The 20,460-nt window shown below is 39.3% G+C and overlaps 2 protein-coding genes across 5 annotated transcripts; one reads left to right on the forward strand and one right to left on the reverse strand.

The window, feature by feature from the left end:
* The first annotated feature begins 6 nt into the window (after window positions 1-6).
* On the forward strand, window positions 7-2,406 carry SPCS1 (signal peptidase complex subunit 1). The gene is made up of 4 exons (XM_040569272.1): window positions 7-170; window positions 689-748; window positions 1,017-1,103; window positions 2,215-2,406. The coding sequence occupies exons 1-4, from the start codon at window positions 135-137 to the stop codon at window positions 2,326-2,328; spliced, it is 297 nt and encodes a 98-aa protein (XP_040425206.1). The 5' UTR covers window positions 7-134; the 3' UTR covers window positions 2,329-2,406.
* A 384-nt stretch (window positions 2,407-2,790) lies between these two features.
* Window positions 2,791-19,530, reverse strand: NEK4 (NIMA related kinase 4). Of its 4 annotated transcripts, none has more exons than XM_040569267.1 (16): window positions 19,402-19,530; window positions 16,699-16,965; window positions 15,591-15,788; window positions 14,849-14,956; window positions 14,037-14,191; window positions 13,208-13,349; window positions 11,776-12,195; window positions 10,523-10,576; window positions 10,168-10,311; window positions 9,216-9,356; window positions 8,768-8,834; window positions 8,273-8,379; window positions 6,857-6,945; window positions 5,991-6,196; window positions 4,625-4,758; window positions 2,791-3,966 (listed from the first exon to the last, which is right to left on the reverse strand). In XM_040569267.1, the coding sequence occupies exons 1-16, from the start codon at window positions 19,456-19,458 to the stop codon at window positions 3,874-3,876; spliced, it is 2,382 nt and encodes a 793-aa protein (XP_040425201.1). In that variant the 5' UTR covers window positions 19,459-19,530; the 3' UTR covers window positions 2,791-3,873. The 4 variants fall into 4 exon arrangements, with proteins under 4 accessions (XP_040425201.1, XP_040425200.1, XP_040425203.1 ...); XM_040569266.1 differs by having other exon boundaries at window positions 19,366-19,530; XM_040569269.1 differs by having other exon boundaries at window positions 19,277-19,490.
* Window positions 19,531-20,460: the final 930 nt, after the last annotated feature.

Consider the following 20,460-nt stretch of genomic DNA (forward strand, 5'->3'; position numbering starts at 1 on the left):
CGGGAGGCGCCGGTTTCCGGCCAGCTCAGCAGCCGCCTTCCGCCGGCAGCCGGGCCCCGCGCCGCAGCGAGGACCCGCAGGAGGAGCGGCGGCGGGCCGAGGAGCGCGGCGAGCCGCAGCCGCCCCCCGCCACCATGCTGGGCTTCTGCCGGGCCATCCCCACGGAGATGGTAGGGCCGGGCGCGGCGGGTTCCCGAAGCGCTGAGCGGGCGCTCGGGTGCTGCGGAGGGCAGGATGGCTAGTGCGGGAGCGGCTGTGCTGCGAGGGGCTGGAGGTGGGGAGAGCGGGGAGGGAATCAGCGCTGTGCGGGTTCGCCGCGTGCTGAAACTCTCCAACTGATGAAACAGGGCCCAGGCAGCTTCCCTGGGGGGTCTTACAATGATACTACGATACATAGATGTATCTTGAACTTGCCTTTCCTGCCCTGAACGCGTAGGGCTTGCTTTTATTTCTAGATGATGCGGTCAACGCTGCAGGGGAGATGCTAAGCTGCGAATAAAGAGCTTAATCCCTTTACACTTGAAATCGAGGTAGAGTAAGAAAATAATTCCACTCTGGTTTGAAAGCTGAACAAAAGAGCCAAGAACCTGTGCTCAGGCCAAGTCCAGGATGTAAACTGAAGGAGTCCTAGCAGTTGCAGGCAGGCTTGTTTTTAGGGTAACTGACCAAAAAACGTCTCTTTTCACAGGACTACAAGGGCCAAAAATTAGCGGAACAGATTTTTCAAGGAATCATTCTTGTCTCTGCAGTAAGTATACTAGAACTGTGGGTGATAACAAAGAACTTCTGTTTTCTGATCTTAGAAGCAATTTTTTACTGATTGTTTGGATTAAGACTTTTCTTCTTTTTTTACTTTCATTGTTGGCCTACAATTTTGCAACCAAGGTTAGAAAGATACATGAAGTGTGCTTTTGAAAAACCCATCCTCTCTACTTACCTCTCCTTCCTACCTTACCCCCCCTTAATCATGGCATCCAAGATGTTTTTGTTTATTTGAAGTTTGATTTTTTTTTAAGGTAATTGGTTTCATCTATGGCTACATCACTGAACAGTTTGGATGGACCGTCTACATATTTATGGCTGGAGTTGCTTTATCGTGTCTGGTAAGTTTGGTTTCTAAACTTGAAAATATATGCTGTAGAAGGTGAAGTCCTGTGCTTAAGCTTGCTTTACAACCCAATACTTGTCTTATGTCAGATGCTAGTAAGATTTTAGGGAGTGCTGACATTTTACACTGCTACCTAACACTGAATTGCTTTCCCAGTTGGGGTGGTTTTACCTTGCTAGGCAGCTGAACTCTACCACAACCGCTCTCTCATTCCACTTCCTCAGAAGAGGAGGGGAAGAAGAAAAGGAAAGAAACAACTCATGGGTTGAGATAAGGATAACTTAATTAAAGGAAAAAATAATTAAGGAAAAATTATTATTAATTAAATATTTAACTAAAAGGAAAAAAGGGAAAGAGGAAAATGGGAAAAAAATGTTAACTCTATACCAGTACACCAGTTCAGTGAAACGTTACTTCTAAGTCAAGCTGTGTTGTGGTTTAACCTGGCTGGCTGCTAAGCACCACACGGCTGTTCACTCACCCTCCCCTCTCCCTCTCTGGGATGGGGGAGAGAATCAGAAAGAGATGAAAGCCTGTGGGTTCAGATAGAGACAGTTTATTAGGACAGAAAAGAAAAGAAAATAATAATAGTACTACTACTAATAACGTGTACAAAACAAGTGATGCACGATGCAATTGCTCACCACCCGCTGACCGATGCCCAGCCTATCCCCAAGCAGCCGCCCCCCCCACCCCGGCCAGCCACCCCCATATAATTGCTCAGCGTGACACCAGATGGTATGGAATACCCCTTTGGCCAGTTGGGGTCAGCTGTCCTGGGTCTGTCCCCTCCCAGCTCCCACTGCACCCCCAGCCTGCCTGCTAGCAGGACAGAGCGAGAAGCTGAAAAGTCCCTGGCTTAGTGCAAGCACTGTTCTGCAACAATTAAAACATCAGTGTGATATCAACATTATTCTCATCCTAAATCCCAAACACAGCCCCATACCAGTTACTAGGAGGAAAACTAACTCTATCCTAGCCAAAACTAGGACAAGCTGATAGCATTTTTAACAGAAAGGACAACACAGTTTTCTGGGTAGCAGCTGTACAAAACACTTCTCTAGCATCTTGATTTACACATTTTCATTTCATTCCTTTTCTCTAAGCTAACGCTCCCGCCGTGGCCTATGTACCGCCGCAATCCTCTGAAGTGGTTACCTGTCCAAGAGTCGGGAACAGACGATAAGAAGCCAGCAGACAGAAAGCCAAAGAGACGCTAAAAGCTAAAGAATACGGTTCTTCATGATGTTACATTGCAGCAGTTAGCTTTCTTAAATTTTAATACATTTTCCCTAGGAGATGCTGCTTGGCTCAGTGTTTTTTTTTTTTTCTCTGTACTATTTTGTACATTGTCATGAGTGCATAAGATCAGTTTAGAGTATGAAGGCGGGTGTGGGGTGATAAACTTGAGGCTCTGTGAGTTCTCAGCTCACTCAAGTATTTTACCGAAAAGGAAGACTGCCCTAGAATCAAAGTATAATTAAGCTATTGCCATAAGCTGGAAGACAATATACAGCTACACTTCTATAAAAGTATTTCTAACCATGCGTAAAAGAAGCTGTCAGTAGTGCCAGGTTGAAACAAGTCCTGTAAACCAGTACCCACCACACAGTTTTGAAAAATCTTAAGAACTGGAAACTGTTGCAGGATAGGATAGGGCAGAGTGACATTTTTTGTGTAAAGTAAATTTATATGGGAAGAGAAAGTAACAGCTTTACATAATACAACCACTCTTGAAACCTCTAACTTCATCATCTAGTTAAGTATTAGGCAGCAGGATCCATAGCTATTGCACCTTTTGACCACTATCACTTTAATTCCATGACCTGCCTCTCTCCCTTTCTCTAGCTTAAATATTGTAACTTGCACCACTCACAAGGGAGACTAAAGCTTTGTTTTACAAATTCAGTTCCCTTTATCATTTTTATCCTTTAAAAAGGACATGAGTTTTTTCAACAGTGATCTCACTTGAAAATGCTTAGGTATTGTGTAGCAACACGTTCCAGGTGCATGGAAAGAGAAAAGCTAAGATACCTCTCTCTCTGAGTGGCCCTGGTCTTGGGCACTTTCATTCCTGAAAGGAATTAGCACTTGTAAGGCAAAGGGATTCCTCCAGCAGGGACCATGGTAACCATGGCTGTGTTCCTTTCAGACATACTTTATCCAGTTACCAAATGCTCTCCACCAACTTTGGGACTGCCTTAGCAATACAACTCAAAACCAAAGGCAGTGCTCACTGTGCTTAAAAGCAATACAACCATCCCTTCAGCACTTAGCAAGTTACTTAAAGAATCCCCAGGGCTTTTTGGTGCCATGGAAATTAATAGTTGTTTCTCCCTGCTAACTCTCCACAACTGTTTGATGTAATAGCTTGCAGTCTATCAGTCTACGCCATAGCCCTGGCATAGATTCTGTTACCATATTTAGCATATCACCATACAAAAACCTTTTGTTATGATAAATTCAAACTAAACCATCATGTTTTTTGACACTCCTTTTTATACAAAGCTTGGTATCCATCTCTCTTTGCATCTATTAAAAAATTAAAGTTTCATTAAGGGAATAAAAATTAAACAGTCTCTCTTCTACAAAAGTGAGAGCCTGGTTTTCACTTTAACATGAAAAATACTACTACAAACTATAACGTTTTTTGAAAATCCATCCAGCAGAGGAGGTCAATGGATAAACATGCTTTTTAAGCTGGTCCAATCTATCCAACAAGATAGAGAACTCTGTCCTCTTTACTACTAAGGAAAAGGTTCCAGTCAGAACTTCACATTTTCTTCAAGAAATTTCAGATGGCGTGCCTTCGCACTGTAACTTGCGTACTTGGCTCCCATATGCTCCCGCAACTGCAGCTATTTAGAACACAAGAAAAAAACAACACTAAAGTCACTGACATCAAAAAAAGCAGGAACAACCAAAATATTAGCAGAACTAACTAAATATTAATCAAAGCATTCAGCTGAAAGCAGCAGGTGAAGTTTTACTACATAGAAGCAAGGCAAGAAAACGGGAAAAAGAGTCTGTTGTCTGAAGGCAAAAGATGTTCTAAATCCCACCTAACAATTTTACATATAAATCACGTGGCTGTATGGTTGTATTTACCCATGCAGTAAGTTTTGAATCAAATGAGGTAGAGGTATTGTTCACTCACCTCTATTCGAAACATATTAAGTACTTTCTCACTTTGGACATAATGGAAATTGTGCAAGTAATATGAAGACAAAATTACAATCCAAAAGGAAATAATTAATGGAGAATCAGAGTAGAATGACTCACATCCCTTTCATCTTCCACAAACTCGGGGACCATGGTACAATTCTAAAGCTCCTATGGTTCCTGAAGAATGTGTAATTGAAGGTGGTCTATATTCAGAATCAAATTTGTTTAAGATCGAAAATTACAGTATTCTTAGGTCTTTGTCTGCCAGCGAGTATATAAACACTTTTTGGAAAAAGAGTGATTAAAATTAATTTCTTATAAACCCAGATAAATAATATGCAAGGCATTCACCTCTCTTCTGACTTCATCTTCCTCTTCCATAATGCTGTACACCTTCTCAAGAAGTTTCACTCCCAATCCTTGCACCACATCGGATCTCAGGATTTCAACCAATCTCCTAATCTTTTCAGGACCTGATAAAACATATACAAAAAATAATAATTACCAAAAATAAAATAAAATAAAATAATCGCTGCAGTAATAATTACTTTCACTATACTCAGTTTTCATACTCTGCCTAGAAGAAGAATATGGGACAACACTAAGTATTACCACAGAATTCCAGTTGACAATTTGCATGAAATAACCGTATAGCTAGCTAGTCAGATCATAGAATGAATCATAGAATGGCCTGGGTTGAAAAGGACCTTAAAGATCAGCTGGTTTCAACCCCCCTGCTCTGGGCAGGGTTGCCAACCACTAGAGCAGGCTGCCCAGTGCCGCGTCCAGCCTGGCCTTGAATGCCTCCAGGGATGGGGCATCCACAACCTTCCTGGGCAACCTGTTCCAGTGCCTCACCACCCTCTGAGTGGAAAACTTCCTCCTAATATCTAACCTAAATCTGTCTTAGTTTAAAACCATTCCCCCTTGTCCTATCACTATCAACACACATAAACAGGCGTTCCCCCTCCTGTTTATACGCTCCCTTCAAGTACTGGAAGACCACAATGAGGTCTCCCTGGAGCCTTCTCTTCTCCAAGCTAAAGAAGCCCAGTTCCCTCAAGCTTTCTGCACAGGAGAGGTGCTCCAGCCCTCTGATCATACTCTGTTTGTGTAGATAAATAATGATCAACAACCATGGTGAATCAGAGCCACTCAGACGCTAACTTTTAAGACACTGGACAGTACACAGTCACTGCAGACATGACTCACGCTATTAGGTCTCTGTAACTTCATTTCAGATGGCTCCTGTGCAAAATATTTTTCATTCAAAAAATTCTCTAATAGTAGAATACCATACAAATATTTTAATAATAATTCAATGAGAATGAAATTCTATAGTTGTACAAACCTTCGCTGTGTTTAATGCTGACTTGTGCTTTATGTGCAATTCAGCTTTATCCACAATTCACAAAGCTGTTTTACTGCAGAATGTCTTAAAAATCTTATTTTAAAATACTGAACATCAGTACAAGTCACATCGAAAAACTGTATTGCAGATCAATTTTCTCTCTTCATTAATAATTACACAGATCGATCACACTCCTTTCATTGGCAAGTAAATCGCAACTAGAGCGGTTCTGTACACAAAATTACTTAGAAAGCTGTTAATATCTGGAAGTAGTGAGAGTGTATTGATTGCCTTCTGTTGCCCACTAGCAGGTTTTCAATTAGCAGTTGACAACCATTCATTTGAAGTAGTAACAGACCAACAGACCTGAAGGAATCTCTTGAAATTTGAATTCCTCTGATTCATCAGGCGATTTTCCATGCAAATTCAAAGTGTCTCGGTATTTTCTATGAAGTTTAAATTCTGGGGCCGGAGTCGAGGCTACACAGTGTTCAGAATTCTCCTTAGAGTCCATTTTCAGTGTCCAAGTCATTAGCTGCACCAAGTCATTCACTTCATTCATACTGCTTTTTCTAGTAAAGGAGAAATTAGGTATAATTCAGTACTTGTATGATGCAGCTTCCAGCTTGCATTCAGTGGATTTTCAGTAAGTTTAGTGAGGTCCTGCTACATATTCCATGTTAAATTACTTCTTGTGATGCGGTTTTATCAGCAGCAGCATCAGTAGCATTTCAGCTAATAATGGATCAGAATCCAACCACCTAGCAAAAATGTACAATCCTTTCAGCTACTGCTGCCAACATAGCTGCGCTTGTGGTAATGCAACAAATAAGATTTCTTGAAAAAGTTGCTCACGTTGACAAAACCTGAAATAAACTATTTCAGCCTCATTCACAGTGGAAAGGAAACATATTGGCACCTTTGCACCATGCTTTTAAAGGATCCTGACAGTAACGTGCCCTTTGATGCTGGAAGATTGGTTTCCTGGGAAGCCTCAATTGCCAAAAAACAGCTTCACAATCACACACCCCAGGATGTGCAGCACAAAAAGTTTATTGTCACAGAGGGACAACAATCAAATGAAGTTTGTTTTCTTTATGTATCACGTGCTTCTTCAAGCACTACGTAAAGATAAATTGTGAAAGTAATGCCTGCAATTTTTTTTTCCCACTCCAAGTCAAGGTCCAGTACAGCAGATAAAACTCTTGCATAGTATTACACAAAATACTTACTTTTCCTTGGAATCCCCATCAGACTTATCTGTAGAGCTTGTGGAAGAGCTTAACTCCTCATCAGAAAGGCAATGGGCTACTCTGTTTTTCTACGTGAAGAGAGAATAATAGGCAAGAATTCTAATTTTCAGAAGTACTTTATCAATATGGCATGAACTACTTTTTTACATGGAAAAGAAGCCTTTCGATAGAATACTTTTACAGACAATGATAATATTCAAAAGGTGTAACCTTTGTTTTTAAAAACAAGCTAATACACAGGACATCACAAACAAACATCATGAAATGCTTATTTGGTCATAGAGTGCTTACTTGGTCATACAGTTTTAAATGCTTTACCAATTGCCTCTATTAAAACTATTCAATCACATATGCTTGTCAGTTCTTAGCCAACTACATCATATACTCATTATCCTTAGCCCATCTATTAGTCTTTAACACACATTTTAAATACTTTTTTACTATTATTATTTATTAGTTAGGTTCCCAGCATTCCCAAAACACATACACATATATATCCCTTGCATATATAATATATATAAGGTGACTTTAACCACTTCTGTCTCTACAGTCTTGTGTTGAGCGCACAGCACCACACACAAAAGCATCACTAGCATATGCACATACAACTAGTGCATACTAAACTTACGTAATATCAATTTGTGAATGCAGATCAAGTTTTGCATTTCAGTATCAGTTAGAAGCATATATATGCAGATAAAACACGCAAAACACCTTCCATGCAAGTGCTGGGTTGAGAACAATAAAGCCTAGACTTTGAACTTAAGAATAAAATTTCTTTTACACCTATGAGTATTAATAACGTTCCCCAGATGTTTAAGATTTTGCCCGATACATGTTCATGATGTTAAACAAGACATTTTAATTAGACAACGATGATAATAACAAACTATTCAGTTTTCTAGCAACAATTTCTTATTCTCAGCACATAAACATATCCACTTAACGTGACTGCATATTAAAATGCAATGTTCAAACACTACTACGTAAACAAAATCAGATGCACGAGGCTAAAGGTAGTGCGTTCTTAAGATTAAACAAAAATAGGTGATTCATCTACAACCAAAAACTAGTATTCAATATATTTTTTCCCTACCCAAAAAAATAAAAATAAAACACAATGCAATTCAGAGAGTCCAGAACAGTCAGCCCTGTCTGTGAGATCCCTCAGTCTTTGTCCCTCACAAGTGGAGTGAAAATGCACAGCAAGCCTGGAATTTTAAGCTGATCTAGCCAAACAAAAAGGCAGATTACAGATCAATACTCTACCCAAGGACATATAAAGCAATATATGCAGAGAACTGTGCACTCTTATCGACTGACATTTTTCTTCTATTTTTCTTCCCAAGTTGTGCCTGCATTAACATATTTCAAAAGCAGATGACCCCAGTTTACCTGAGAAATACTGGGATCTGATGAGGACTGAGCAACTTTAACATGATTTTCCATTTGTGATTTTCCTTCAACTACTGCACTATTTGCTGTTCGTCTTGCTGGAATCACTGAAAGGATGACATTTTTACAGTATTTATAACTTAGCTGCTTGTATTTTGAATTAGTTTCATGCTCATGCAAGAAAAAGTCTATCACGTGGGAAAAGACAGGCAGGTAGGCAGTCTGCTAACAGAAAACACTGAAGCTTCTATCTGAAAGGTGTATATTCTGCGCTTCACATATATTTCAAGTACAAGTTGTCACCACTAGGCACAACCGAACACAACTAAATAAGAAGAATACAGAGATGTTAACAGAATGTTTTATTTGACACAGAACTAACACCTGTAGTGCATCTTTCTCGTGATGTTAGTGAAGAACTGACAGCAAGTTAGAATTTCTTCTCAGAGAAATTATCAGCCTCCATCTATGCTAACATGCAAACAAAAAAATTACCAGAGGGAAACATCTCTTCCCGAGACTGTTTTAGCCGCCTTCGTTCTCTTGCTGACAAGGGCCGCTCCTTTAAAATAAGTTAATTTGACAGTAATTAGCAGTTGTCACAATGACTTTGGTTATCTATCAGCTATAAAACAAAAAAAAACCTTCTTTCAACCGACGTGGAAGACCTATTAGAGTAGACCTTCTGATTATCTAATGCTGTATTATTTGTTATAAAACAGTCTTAGTATATAAGACTAATGTACACCGTAGAAAAGAAGCCTCTGACCTCCCTTGTTCAACGCAGAAGCTTCTCATCCAACATGGACTAGATGGTCATCAGAACTTCCATCAGGTAGGAAGTTACTATCTATTTCTTTACTCACTGTGCATGCGCTCCAGGAACAATCTGCTCAAAAGCAATGAGAGACAAAAATATGGTGACACAGTATTTAGAACTAACCTTTGAAACGGCAACTTGACTGTTTTTGGTGCTGTTTACAGATTCAGAGACTTCAGCACAATACTCCTCTGCACATCTCTGTATTGTCTTTGCATTCACATTGGGAGGAAAAGGTGAAGGCCGATGAGCAGCTGCTCTGAACTTGAAAGAGAAGCAAGCAAGAATTTATAGTTGTTTTTTTTGTTTGTTTGTTTTTAATTAAAAGTTAGTGTTCTGCAAACTAGAAGACATTGTTGCATGATAAGGCTGGATGACAGAGGTTTGGGATCCTACTGATACCTCTCTTCACATCTCCTAACTTCATCTCTCCCTCTCTACGCTTCTGCTTGCATCCACTTCCCTTCTCTCCATCCCTAAATTTCATTCCCCTCCTCCCAGACTATTTTTCAGCCAATGACGATGCCATTCACATGATGCCTTTCCACAAAGAAGTTTCTCTGCTCCGTGTGGAAGCACTGACAGGAGACCTGTCTTAGGCACACATGTAAGTGCCAAGATTTCCATTTTACAGTTTGCACTCATAAGCTTGGGGCAGCCATTACACGTGTCTGGTCTAAAGTACTAGTAGTCTTCTGCTTGCTACAAGTGGCCTTATATGAACAGCCAGGAAATGTACTGCTGGGTATTTTGTAGTCACAAACATCCTGGGAAGTCCCAGCAGAAATTGCTCGGAAAGACTGTAGCACAGCAAAGGCAAAGGCAACACCTCACTGTTCCCTTGCACCCATCTGATGTGCCCAACTCACACTTGTGAGGTTTGCTGAGGTTTTCAAAGGCTGCTCATAAAGGACATATTGAGTGTTCTGCATTTCATTATCAATGAAATTACACAGATGCACATAAAGCAAGAACAGCATAAGACACTTTTTTTTTTTTAAGAGTACCATTTTTAAAGAGTAAAAATAGTCTTCAAGGAGCGAGAATTCAGATTTATTATCTTTATTATCTGCACCTTTTCTGAATAGACTTCAGCTAGCTCTCTTTTCTTCTGCCGTCGCTGCCGTGAGAGAGAGGGTTCATGGGCAGAACTATGAGGCTGTAACTGAGAGGTAATTTTTTCCTGAGCATCTCCTGAAGCGCCATGACAGACATCATCCTAATAAGGAAAAGTATTTTTTCAAAATGTAGGCACTTCTTTAAAAATAAAAAAAAAAAAAAATCAGCATAGGCCATTTTACTATTTGGACTACATCCAACTTAACATATCACAGGTGCAATCACAATAAACCCTTGACAGACAGTTAGAAAAAAAATATCTGCTGTACCAGTATTTTTAAGGTACAAAACCTGCGAAGAAGGACACTTACTTGAATTACAACAGGAACAAACGGTGCTAGTAGTTTTTCAGTAGAATCCAAATTCTGCAATAGATAATGATTTCTCATTAGAAAAGTATGTATGAAAATCATTTTATAGATCAAAAGGTAAAGAAAAGACAATCATCATCTAAAGTAGAAAAGCTTCGAGTGACTATGCAGAAGTGACAGCTGTACAGCCAGAGGAACAGACATAAGACTTTTAAATCCAAAGTACAAGATGTGAGAGAAAGAGCTGCTTTTATAACTGACACTTCAGAGATTCAGTAGGATGAGATCAAGTCTTTTCCCAGTTGTCTCAGAAGACCCTTTTAACACTGGAAAAGAGCACAGGTTAAAAACAATTAACCAGTATTTCTGTGTCAGTTACTATCTAAAGAACAGCACTACAGAAGCCTAGAAAGAAGTTGACATTTCTTTAGACATACTGATTTTCCAAATCACCAACATTTTCATAAACAGTGAAAGAATAAATAAAATTAACAACAGCAGGAAACAGCCTGCCTTCAAGAGAAAGGTAAGAAAGCAGGCAAAATCTTCCAGATTTCCATATCACCATTCCTGTCTCCTTTCTTTTATGCCTCTTCCCATCTCTTCATCACCTGTCTGCCTTCAATCTCTCTCCCACTCCTCATCCTTCACTTTTTTTTTCCAGACTTCTTCAACATTTCGTTAAGTGTCTGACTATAAAAAAGTGAAAAGGGGAGAAAGAGTACGTGGAATAAATCAGGAAGCAACTCTAAGAGCTGTTTAATCCGTCCTCTGTTCTCTTAGCACCTTAGGCCTAAGTCTATCCATTTAACTATCCAAACCATTTAGTGAACGTACTAAAACAGTCATGAATGCAAAAGAAAAGCCTTTGGGAGTCCCACTTGTTTGGCTGTTTACACCAGTTGCCCATCCAAATCAGGACCAGCTCAAGAGATTAGCCAGGCCTACTTAGAACACAGAACAAAGATGTCCTAAAACTATTCTTGACACCTCTCTTCTCAGCTGGAAAAGAAAATTCTAGTTCCTTGTAAAAACAGCATCTCCATCATCTAGATGCAAGCCTAAAACTCCTCCACCATGTTGCCTTTGCAAAGCTGAAGTCAAGGCTATTTAACTATTTAAACCATCCCAACAATTGCATCATCATCATCCTACTTGGATAGAAAACTATTCTGAGCAGCCACTCTCTATGTTTTAACAGCTGACGATCAGTTAAATCCAGTTCAAAGTCTATGTATGAATGAAGGCATTACCAGGTCAGTTTGCTTTTGGTCTTCTGATACAGGCTGCAGGAGTCTCAAAGTATCATCATCTTCTTCTATAGCAGCAAGAGACGATGGCTTAGGCTCAACACTTTCTGCTTTAAAAGCTTGCTTTGTTTTTTTCTGTAGTCCATCAGCCTTAATTGGTGGACTACTAGATGTTATTTTAGAATTCCCTGGAACATTTACATATTTTGCTTTATAATTCTCAGGAATATGCTCACTGCTGCACTTCCCATAGTTCCCCTTTTCAGATGTTAAGATATCAATATTCACTTCACTAATCGTAGCTAAAGACTCTCCCAGGCTGTTCGAATCATTACTGCTTGGTTTTGTTTTCAACTCAACAGGTGGTTTCTCTGAGGCACAAAATTTGGTGGCTTTATGTTTGATGATGCAGTCTTCTTCATTCTAGAATTACAAGAAAAGCAAACAAAAATAACAATTACCTTTTGGGCATTATGCACATACGAAAGTATATTCCAAGCAACTGATGAACGTTATTAACATACTAATTTATGTGAACTGTAATGAAATTATCATCAATTACAGATTAAGAGCTTCAAAAATGCTGCAACCCACATTTTTAAAGAGATATAGATTGTATTTTAGATTATATGTTTCAGGCATGGGTTTATACATACGCAGCTCACCCACTTTTCACCAGCACCATGAAAGAAAAGTTATATTCATTTGGCTCCTCCGTAACGAAGGAGCCAACAAGTACCAATAATTCTCCAAGAGCTACTCCACCAAACATTCAGTTTTTCTGCACTGTAAGCTTAAACCCACAATAACAGACCCATTCCAAAATAACAAAACAAAATAAACAAAAACATGCACAAGATTAATCACAATGTAAGATTCATTCTGACCTCTGGAAAGAATTCCAACAATAAACAATTTTGTGGTTTAACTATAATTAGTTTTTGCCAGTCAAAACCATATAGATTTGAAAATGATTACCACTTGCCATCAAATATTTGAAAAAATATTTAACCTCAAATCCTTCATGAGAAATGTAGAAATATTTGTTGATAAACATGCTGCATACAAAAATTAAGTATATCAATTCAACTGCAAATTTACATAGAAATAATTCACATAATGGCCCACAAATGAAAACCTGCATATTGTTTAGTTGATATCTTATAGATAAGATACTGCAATTAGTTTTACTGACCCACAGCTTTTTATTTACTTCCATTCTTGCCTGAACACTATTCCTTCATTAATGTGAATTTTACACACCACTAGGAATCAGTTCCATGTTCTCGTGAATGCCCAAGACATTCCATATTGTTAAAAAAAAAACAAAAACACACCTCTCCACAGTATTTTTTCTAAAAACAAACAAAAAAAAAGAAAGTGGATTCTTTTTTTTTTTTTTTGGGGGGGGGGGTGGGGGTGGAATATATCTTACAACTTTGTATTTCCTGGCTTGATCAAAGGAATGGTTTTCAGGTGTCACATTCCTCTTACAAGTTTCATTCTTTACAGAGACCACAGAACAAGGATCTTTAAGTTTAGAATCTGCTGTTTTCTTATGACTTTTGGTTGCTTTCCTGTAAAAACAAGCAAACAAACAAGATTAAAAGTTGCTCAGTCAACCACCACCACCAAGACCTTAAGGTATTTCTTTAGATTATAGTAATTTTTAAAAAATCTAATCTACCAAACAGCTTACATACACAGAATACAACATACTAGACTTTTTCAACAGACCTTGTACAACGTGCTCCCTTTCACCTCTATAAAAGAAGTTTACAAACACTATTCAGAACCTAACAGCAGTGTACATTTGTCCTGTACAGCACCAAGACTACTCCTATATGGATGCAGTAAAATAACTGACCAAGCTTGAAAATGAAAAATAATTAAATCAGTGAATACCAAGAGGAACTTGGTATAACAACTTCCAGATGATAAAAGGCCTCAAAGAACCATACAGAAGAATGGGTATTTCCCATAACTTCCTTGAAAGTACTGGTACTTTTTTTTTTTTCTCTGAATAAGCTATGCAATCCAAACCATTGCACACACTTAGTCTGTATTTGCCAGAATAACTAGTTTCCATTCCATCTCTCTCCTATTTCTCCAAGACTCTAAAGAAACTCATATGTTCATTGGCTTTGGATCTGCACACAACAGAACCAATGTTATCCTGCTATAAAAAATAGGAAAAGTTGTAAAACAAAGATGACAGTAACACAAATATTTTGTATAAAAGCACTCAAATGAAAATATCTTACGCCTTCGTGGCTTCCAAAAACAAAGAAATCTGGTGCTTGATATATGGGTGTCTTAGTATGCTTTTCACACTAGGCCTTTCCTCAGGGTTTTTACTGAGCATGGTTCGTATTATTTCTACCAAATGTGGGCTGTAATCCTTTGGCATGGGTGGTAGCTGTAAAAGGAATGGGAAGTCTGCTATTATTTAACTTATTTGTCATCAGGGGCTAATGCTAGATTATTTGTTTATGCACAACAGTTATATCCAGCTAGGTACTCAGCATTAGTAGTCCCATTACTCATTCAATGACAGATTCCAAAGTGTTTAACTACCCATCAAACAGAATATAGAGATTTTAAGTGTGTTCTCTACAAATTTTTGTAATTTTTTTTAAATTTATATCAGCAGTTAGAGTTCTGTGAATAGACTCTAGAGATTTATATATATTAAATCTGTTTTAACTTCATTATTTAAATGTCTTTCTTGCTTTGGTGTGTAAGTCTTACCTAACAGGGAAATGGCATCATGTGAACAGTGATGTAAATCTTTGCACAGTGTTTAAGCCAGAAGCAAGTGAAGAAGTCAGTCATCTCAGAACTTTGAAAATTCATCAGTACAGTAACTGCACAAAAGGGTAACAAACCCTAGCAATATCTAAAAATTAATAACTTCCTGAGTCTGGTACTACATCATATACCACCAGGAAATACCAGTCTTACACAATACATGATATTTTATGCAGCACACAAAATATTTATTTCCAATTGGAAACAGTTGTCTCAAGTTATTAGATAATCCAAGCACTGATAAAAATATTTCATACATTTTTACCTTTCCTTCAATAATTCGATAAACCAAAGAGTTCATGTCTTTAGCATTAAAGGCATGTTTCAGTGTAGCCATTTCATAAACGCAGCAGCCTAATGCCCAAACATCAGACTGAAAAAAAAAGGGGGGAAAAAAATGAGTTTAGGAGCTTTGTAATACAGGTAGAAGTTTTATCTTCATACTTAATCACCTTCAAAAGTCTTCAAAGAGGCTTATTATATGACAATAAACTAATTAAGAACAAATTCCATTGTAAAATTTTGGCTTCAGTCCCACTTTTTTAACCTTGATTAATCTTGTGCTCTTTAGAGCACATTTACCTTATTTTGTTGTATTTTAAATTCACAGTGACGCTGCTCATTTCTCTATTTTATTTTATTTTTTTAATGCTGCTGTTGAACATAGAGCTTCTTGGCTGTTATATAATAAATTTAGAAAAAGATATTAGTCTCTGTTAGACAGCTGTGTTGTTTACATTGGCATGCTGCTATAGGTCCAGGCAGACTGCTGAACACCTTGGCTGTGATAACGTATCACATGCTAGTAATTGTCACCCACTGCAGCAAACACAGTTTCATAAATAAAGGTTCATGCCAATTTCTCTCCTATTTTTTCTTTGAGGACATTAAAAAGAGTCAAAAGCAGTAATAAATTAAAAATAATACTTAAGATTGTTATATCCTCAGGCATTACAAAATAAGTTGCTTAATGAATTAGAAACAGTATTTGCATCAACTTACTGTACCTTGCAATTGTAGGGCTTGTTAGAAAAGAGTTCGGGGCTCATGTAGTACGGTGTGCCTATGAGAGTGCTGGCCATGTCGTATTGGTTTTCCAACACTCTGGCTATTCCCAGGTCACCCACTTTGATTATATTTGTTCGTGTCAGAAAAACATTTTGAGTTTTAAGATCTCTGTGCAGAATGTGCTTTTCATGTAAATACTGGGAAGGGAAGAAAAAAGTATAGATGGAGTTAAATAACACAACTGTTTCTCCACTGAAAATTAAAATCAAGTTATGAGAGTCAAAGAGGGAAAACACAAACACAGGAAAGACACAAATATCCCTATAAAAGCAAAATGACTGCTGAAGACAGTGTTAGTGATGCACCAGAAAAAAGGAAATAAAAATGTAAGGCTAAGGCTCAAACTCTAACACACTTCTGCTGCCTCCATTTCTTGACAAACATGGCTTAGTCTTTAGTACAAAATTTTGGCAGAAAATACATTGTGACGTTGTCTAAATAAAGGAAAAGATTAGACTTACATTAAGCAAGAACAGGCACTGCTGTTGACGTGCATGTATCTGGCCACAGGAGGCAACTTTGTAGTATTAACAGATTAACACCCTCAGTGTTAATACTTCTATCTTGTCTTTTTTACTATAACTATTACAGTTTGATAACCTCCACTTATTAAATTTCAACAGACTGAGATAAGATTTAATAAAATGAATTTGCAGTCTAAATTTACCATTTAAAAACGCCAGCGAAATCACAGAGCACAACATGCTCCCTGAAAGCTTTTTTTAAAAACACAACCACCACAAGAATGAACAAAACCCACTAAATTTTGTAATTTTCATCCAAAATTTCAAACACTAAGGAGGTTACCACTGTCTACTGTGATAAAGAGATGTACACATAACATGTGATAGCAAATTCTTATCTAAATTGGTAAGTTAATTTGATGGAAATGTCCTATGAAAGTGTTCAATGTACTAATAACCATTATACTTAGATGCTAACGCAGCCAGACTTGAATTCAAACTGTGTAGCCTAACTGTGGAATTTTTAAATGCAGAAAGAGACATTTTTTTATATCTTAAAATAACGAAGTTATTTGTATCTTACCTGCAATGCCATTGCAATCTGGACAAACCATTCCACCACCTGACTCTCTGGCAAAAGTTTGCCCTTCTGCTCCTTGAGTTTGTGGTACAGATCTCCTCCTTCACAGAAGCCCATAACAATATATAACAGACCATCTTCCCCCTGCCAGGACTCTCTGTAGGCAACTATGTTTGGGTGCTTCAACTGGGATAACAACTGTGCCTCTTGCTCTGCTGCTTTCCTCTCTCGGCTGGAAGCATTTTTAAGGTTTAACTTTTTGATGACATACTGTAATAGAAATTGTAAGATAATATCATCAGAGATGAAAGTTACTATGTAGAAGCTCTAGGAAATTCCCAAATCTAAAGCAAAGTCTACAAAACAGTGAACTACAGGAGAAAAGCTTCCATTACAAACGGAAATGGAGCAAGCAGAGAGGCAGTCAGGAGGACTGGTACCATTAGGATTACTCTGGAAAAAAAAAAAACATATACTTTCCCCCAGACTTGAAAGCATACGTAATTTAGGTTAAACTTGCCCTAGGCATCAGATAACCATACTAACTATCTGTTGCATTTATGAGTTTCTGTATATGCAGGTTTAAACTTATTCAAAAATAAATGAATCAGAAGGAAGCCCCTTGGTCACACTGAAAGAGCCAAAAGGTCTCATGAAAGCTGCTATTTATTCTCCCTAGTATATACTACAACAAACATATTCGTAAAGAATTTCAGATTTCAGCAAAAGCATCGCTGAAGCCAAAGATGAGGCAATAAAATCCATAGTGCATACGAATCATACACAGCACCAATATTTAGGGCTGACCTAGTCCCCTTCCTGATGTAAATTTTGTGGTAATCACTTCTAGAGAATCAGCTTCTCATGGAAGAGCCATGACATGGTATATACACCTGACCCCATTCTTACCTGAGAGTTTTTCATTTCAAAACATTTAAAATAATACTTTCTTACTCAATTTCTGTTCTGCTTAATTCAACTGCTTAGGCTATCTACTTCCTAGGTGGGCCCTATTAGTTCAGTCCAGCACATTTAATCAGTGTTGACGAGGACTGCCCCCTATACTGCAAGGGAACCAATTATGCAGAAAGCAACAGTACCTCAGAATTTTGAGCATGGTTTTGCATTTCACAAGTCTGCTGGACAAGCTCCTCAATTCTTGTAACTTGTGACACACAGCTCCAAAGGGAAATATAACAAAACTAATCGTGTACAGCATCATCTAAGTTTCAAATAAAATAGAAATATTGCAACCACTGTGTTCTATGTGACAAGCCAACTAAAACTTATCTTTGGGGATGGAAAGCACGAGCTTTTAGCTTTATTTCAGCATTCTGTCTCCAGACTACATATGACGAAAATGCAAAAAGTACGCACAAAGCCTAAATTGAAATTTGGCATTGCTTATATTTGGTTTAATTAAGATATTACCCTAGCAAGTTTCCCACAAAATCTATTGAAATGCTCTTCTGCCTTACTTGACACCAAATTATTTGTAAATTGGATTATTATTTTTTTTTAAGTTTTAAACACTCAGAGCCAATTTATCCCCTCAACAAAAAACAACATTCATCTAACAGCAAATACGATTAAACAAAGTGTAATTTCTTTCAGAGAATACACAGCATTCTGCAAAAAGTGACAACTAAAAATCCTGCTCATCCTGCTGGAGAAAAAACGTTTATAAAAGCACTGTTGGCACAGGATAAGACGCACGACAACGCATCAAATATTTAAGTTAAAATAACAACGATAAGGAAGCGAGGCTGTTGCCAATGTTAATGATCAGCATGACAAAGAGGTGAAATCCAAGGACCTGCGTACAGCTGAAAGTCACCTCCAGGTACTGTTTACTTTTAGGACAGTGAGGTTAGCAGCCCTTTCAGGACAGCGGACTGGGCGCGGTGGTGACTACACTGGTGGGAGCAAGCCTTGCCCTCACTGCCACCAGCCCCCTGGTGGTAGGGATTTGCCTTTGGGTGCCCGGCTCTTCCCTCCCTTCCTCCAAAAAGGAGGCCCCTTCTGATCTGCACAAATGCTTCTCCCATCACCTCTTGCCAGATCCTGGGCACAAGGCTCACGCCTGAGGCTTCTGTCATACTGGTCTGTGGATGCTCGCCATCCCCATTTCTTTAGCCTCTTGCAGTTTCTAGCGAACCTTTTTGGCCAGGCAAGCCAAATTTATTTCAAATACCGAACAAAAACGTGTGCAACAAAATGTTATGCTTCAGCTGGGCCATGACCAAAACTTTGCCAGGTTCTGCTGCAGTCAATACAGCAAGCACAAGCCCTGCCTTCCTCCAGCAGAGCTGATTGTTAGGGAAAGCCAACGTCAGCTTTTTCCATCCTTGCTATCATTTTTATTTCTGTCACACCTACAAGTCTCAAAAAGAAAAAGTTAACAGTAACAAGCCAACAGCAACATTCTGTACTCTATGCTAAACAGACCCGCATGTATTTAATTGACTACCAAATGAAGGTCTTCCTCCCCCAAATGAGGCATTATGAATTTAAAAAAAAAAAAAAAGTTTTAGATTATTATGTGTACATTAAACAAACCAGCCAACCATCTTCTCTGTACCTTTACTAAAATCCTCCGTGCACAAGGGAGCAAACCCAGCCAGGCCCAGCCCCCCGCTCCCCTCAGGGCGGGCCCGGGCCCCTCGCTACCTGCTTGCTGTCCTGCCGGTGCCGCACCAGGCTCACCTCCCCGTAGCTGCCCTTCCCCACGGCCCGGAGGAAGCAGTAGGCAGCCAGGGGCATCGTCCCGCCGCCAGCCCAGCACCCGGGCCCCCCTCAGAGCCCGACGCTGCCCGGGCCCGCCCGGCCGGCAGCGCGCCCGCCGCTGCCATAGCGACGCCCTGCCGTGCGAGCGCTCCGCAGCCATTTTGGAAGCGGGTGGGGCGGCCATCTTAAGAGCGGGCAGGGGGCCTGAGGGACGTGTGAGGCTTGCCTCGCTGCTTCTTAGACGAGAGGAACAAAGCGGGTCCCTCACTAGCAGTGCTCCGTGGTCAGCAGCGTGCTGCCTGAGTGCTGGGCTGCCTGCACCCCGGGTGCGGGGTGGGCTGGGGGGGCTTGGCTGGTCACAGCTGCCCCACAGAGCCACCATGCCACCTTCGGATGGGACGGAGGCTTGCTTGAAAAAGCTCCAGACTGGTTTGAAAGGATATCGGTGCCCTCTTGTCTGGCGTTCCTCTAACACCTCAAAAAGCTAACTGCAGGGAAAATAGGAAATACCCCAGGGCAAGGGGAAAGGCTGAATGCCATTTTTCAGCACAGGAAGGAAAATTAATTTTGCCATTAGCATACAGGACAGCACACAACCAAACACCTCCCCTGCCATAGTAACCACCTGACCTAGCAAAATGCAAATTTACGGGGTTTGCTGGCAGTCAGTTCTGTAGATTTCAGTTGTTGGTTCATTCACATGTCTATTTAACTTTAGTTCTTAAAATTTGACAGAGCGTGCTATTTTACCTCTATTATTATTACTGAGAATTTACCTCACACACCCTGAAGTTTGTGTTTCATGTAACACAAGAGACAAAAACAGAAGATGAAGAATTAACTCTGTCAAGATAACAAAGAAAACAGACCTTGCATCCAAAGGCTGAATGGGTATCAGTTGTGCGAGATGCAAGAACTGTGAGCTTAGACCTGAGTTTCAGCCAGGATGAATTTTCTTTTTCAGGATGAATGAGAAAACATTAACTTTTAAGTTTCTGGGATAGTTAGGATGTGTGTCAAATAATGATACCGGAAGTG

This window comes from Cygnus olor, chromosome 10 (assembly GCF_009769625.2).
Source record: "Cygnus olor isolate bCygOlo1 chromosome 10, bCygOlo1.pri.v2, whole genome shotgun sequence".
Classification (NCBI taxonomy): Eukaryota; Metazoa; Chordata; class Aves; order Anseriformes; family Anatidae; genus Cygnus; species Cygnus olor.

Excerpts from the sequence above, each read along its gene's own strand:
- SPCS1 (XM_040569272.1), top strand. The coding sequence starts at position 135 with ATGCTGGGCTTCTGCCGGGCCATCCCCACGGAGATG. Across the intron at positions 171-688 it reads GGGCCATCCCCACGGAGATG|GACTACAAGGGCCAAAAATT; the intron begins GTAGGGCCGGGC and ends CTCTTTTCACAG. Across the intron at positions 1,104-2,214 it reads GAGTTGCTTTATCGTGTCTG|CTAACGCTCCCGCCGTGGCC; the intron begins GTAAGTTTGGTT and ends CTTTTCTCTAAG.
- NEK4 (XM_040569266.1), bottom strand. The coding sequence starts at position 19,458 with ATGCCCCTGGCTGCCTACTGCTTCCTCCGGGCCGTGGGGAAGGGCAGC. Across the intron at positions 16,966-19,365 it reads ACCGGCAGGACAGCAAGCAG|TATGTCATCAAAAAGTTAAA; the intron begins GTAGCGAGGGGC and ends TTTCTATTACAG. Across the intron at positions 6,197-6,856 it reads GATGGGGATTCCAAGGAAAA|AAAAAGCAGTATGAATGAAG; the intron begins GTAAGTATTTTG and ends CTCCTTTACTAG.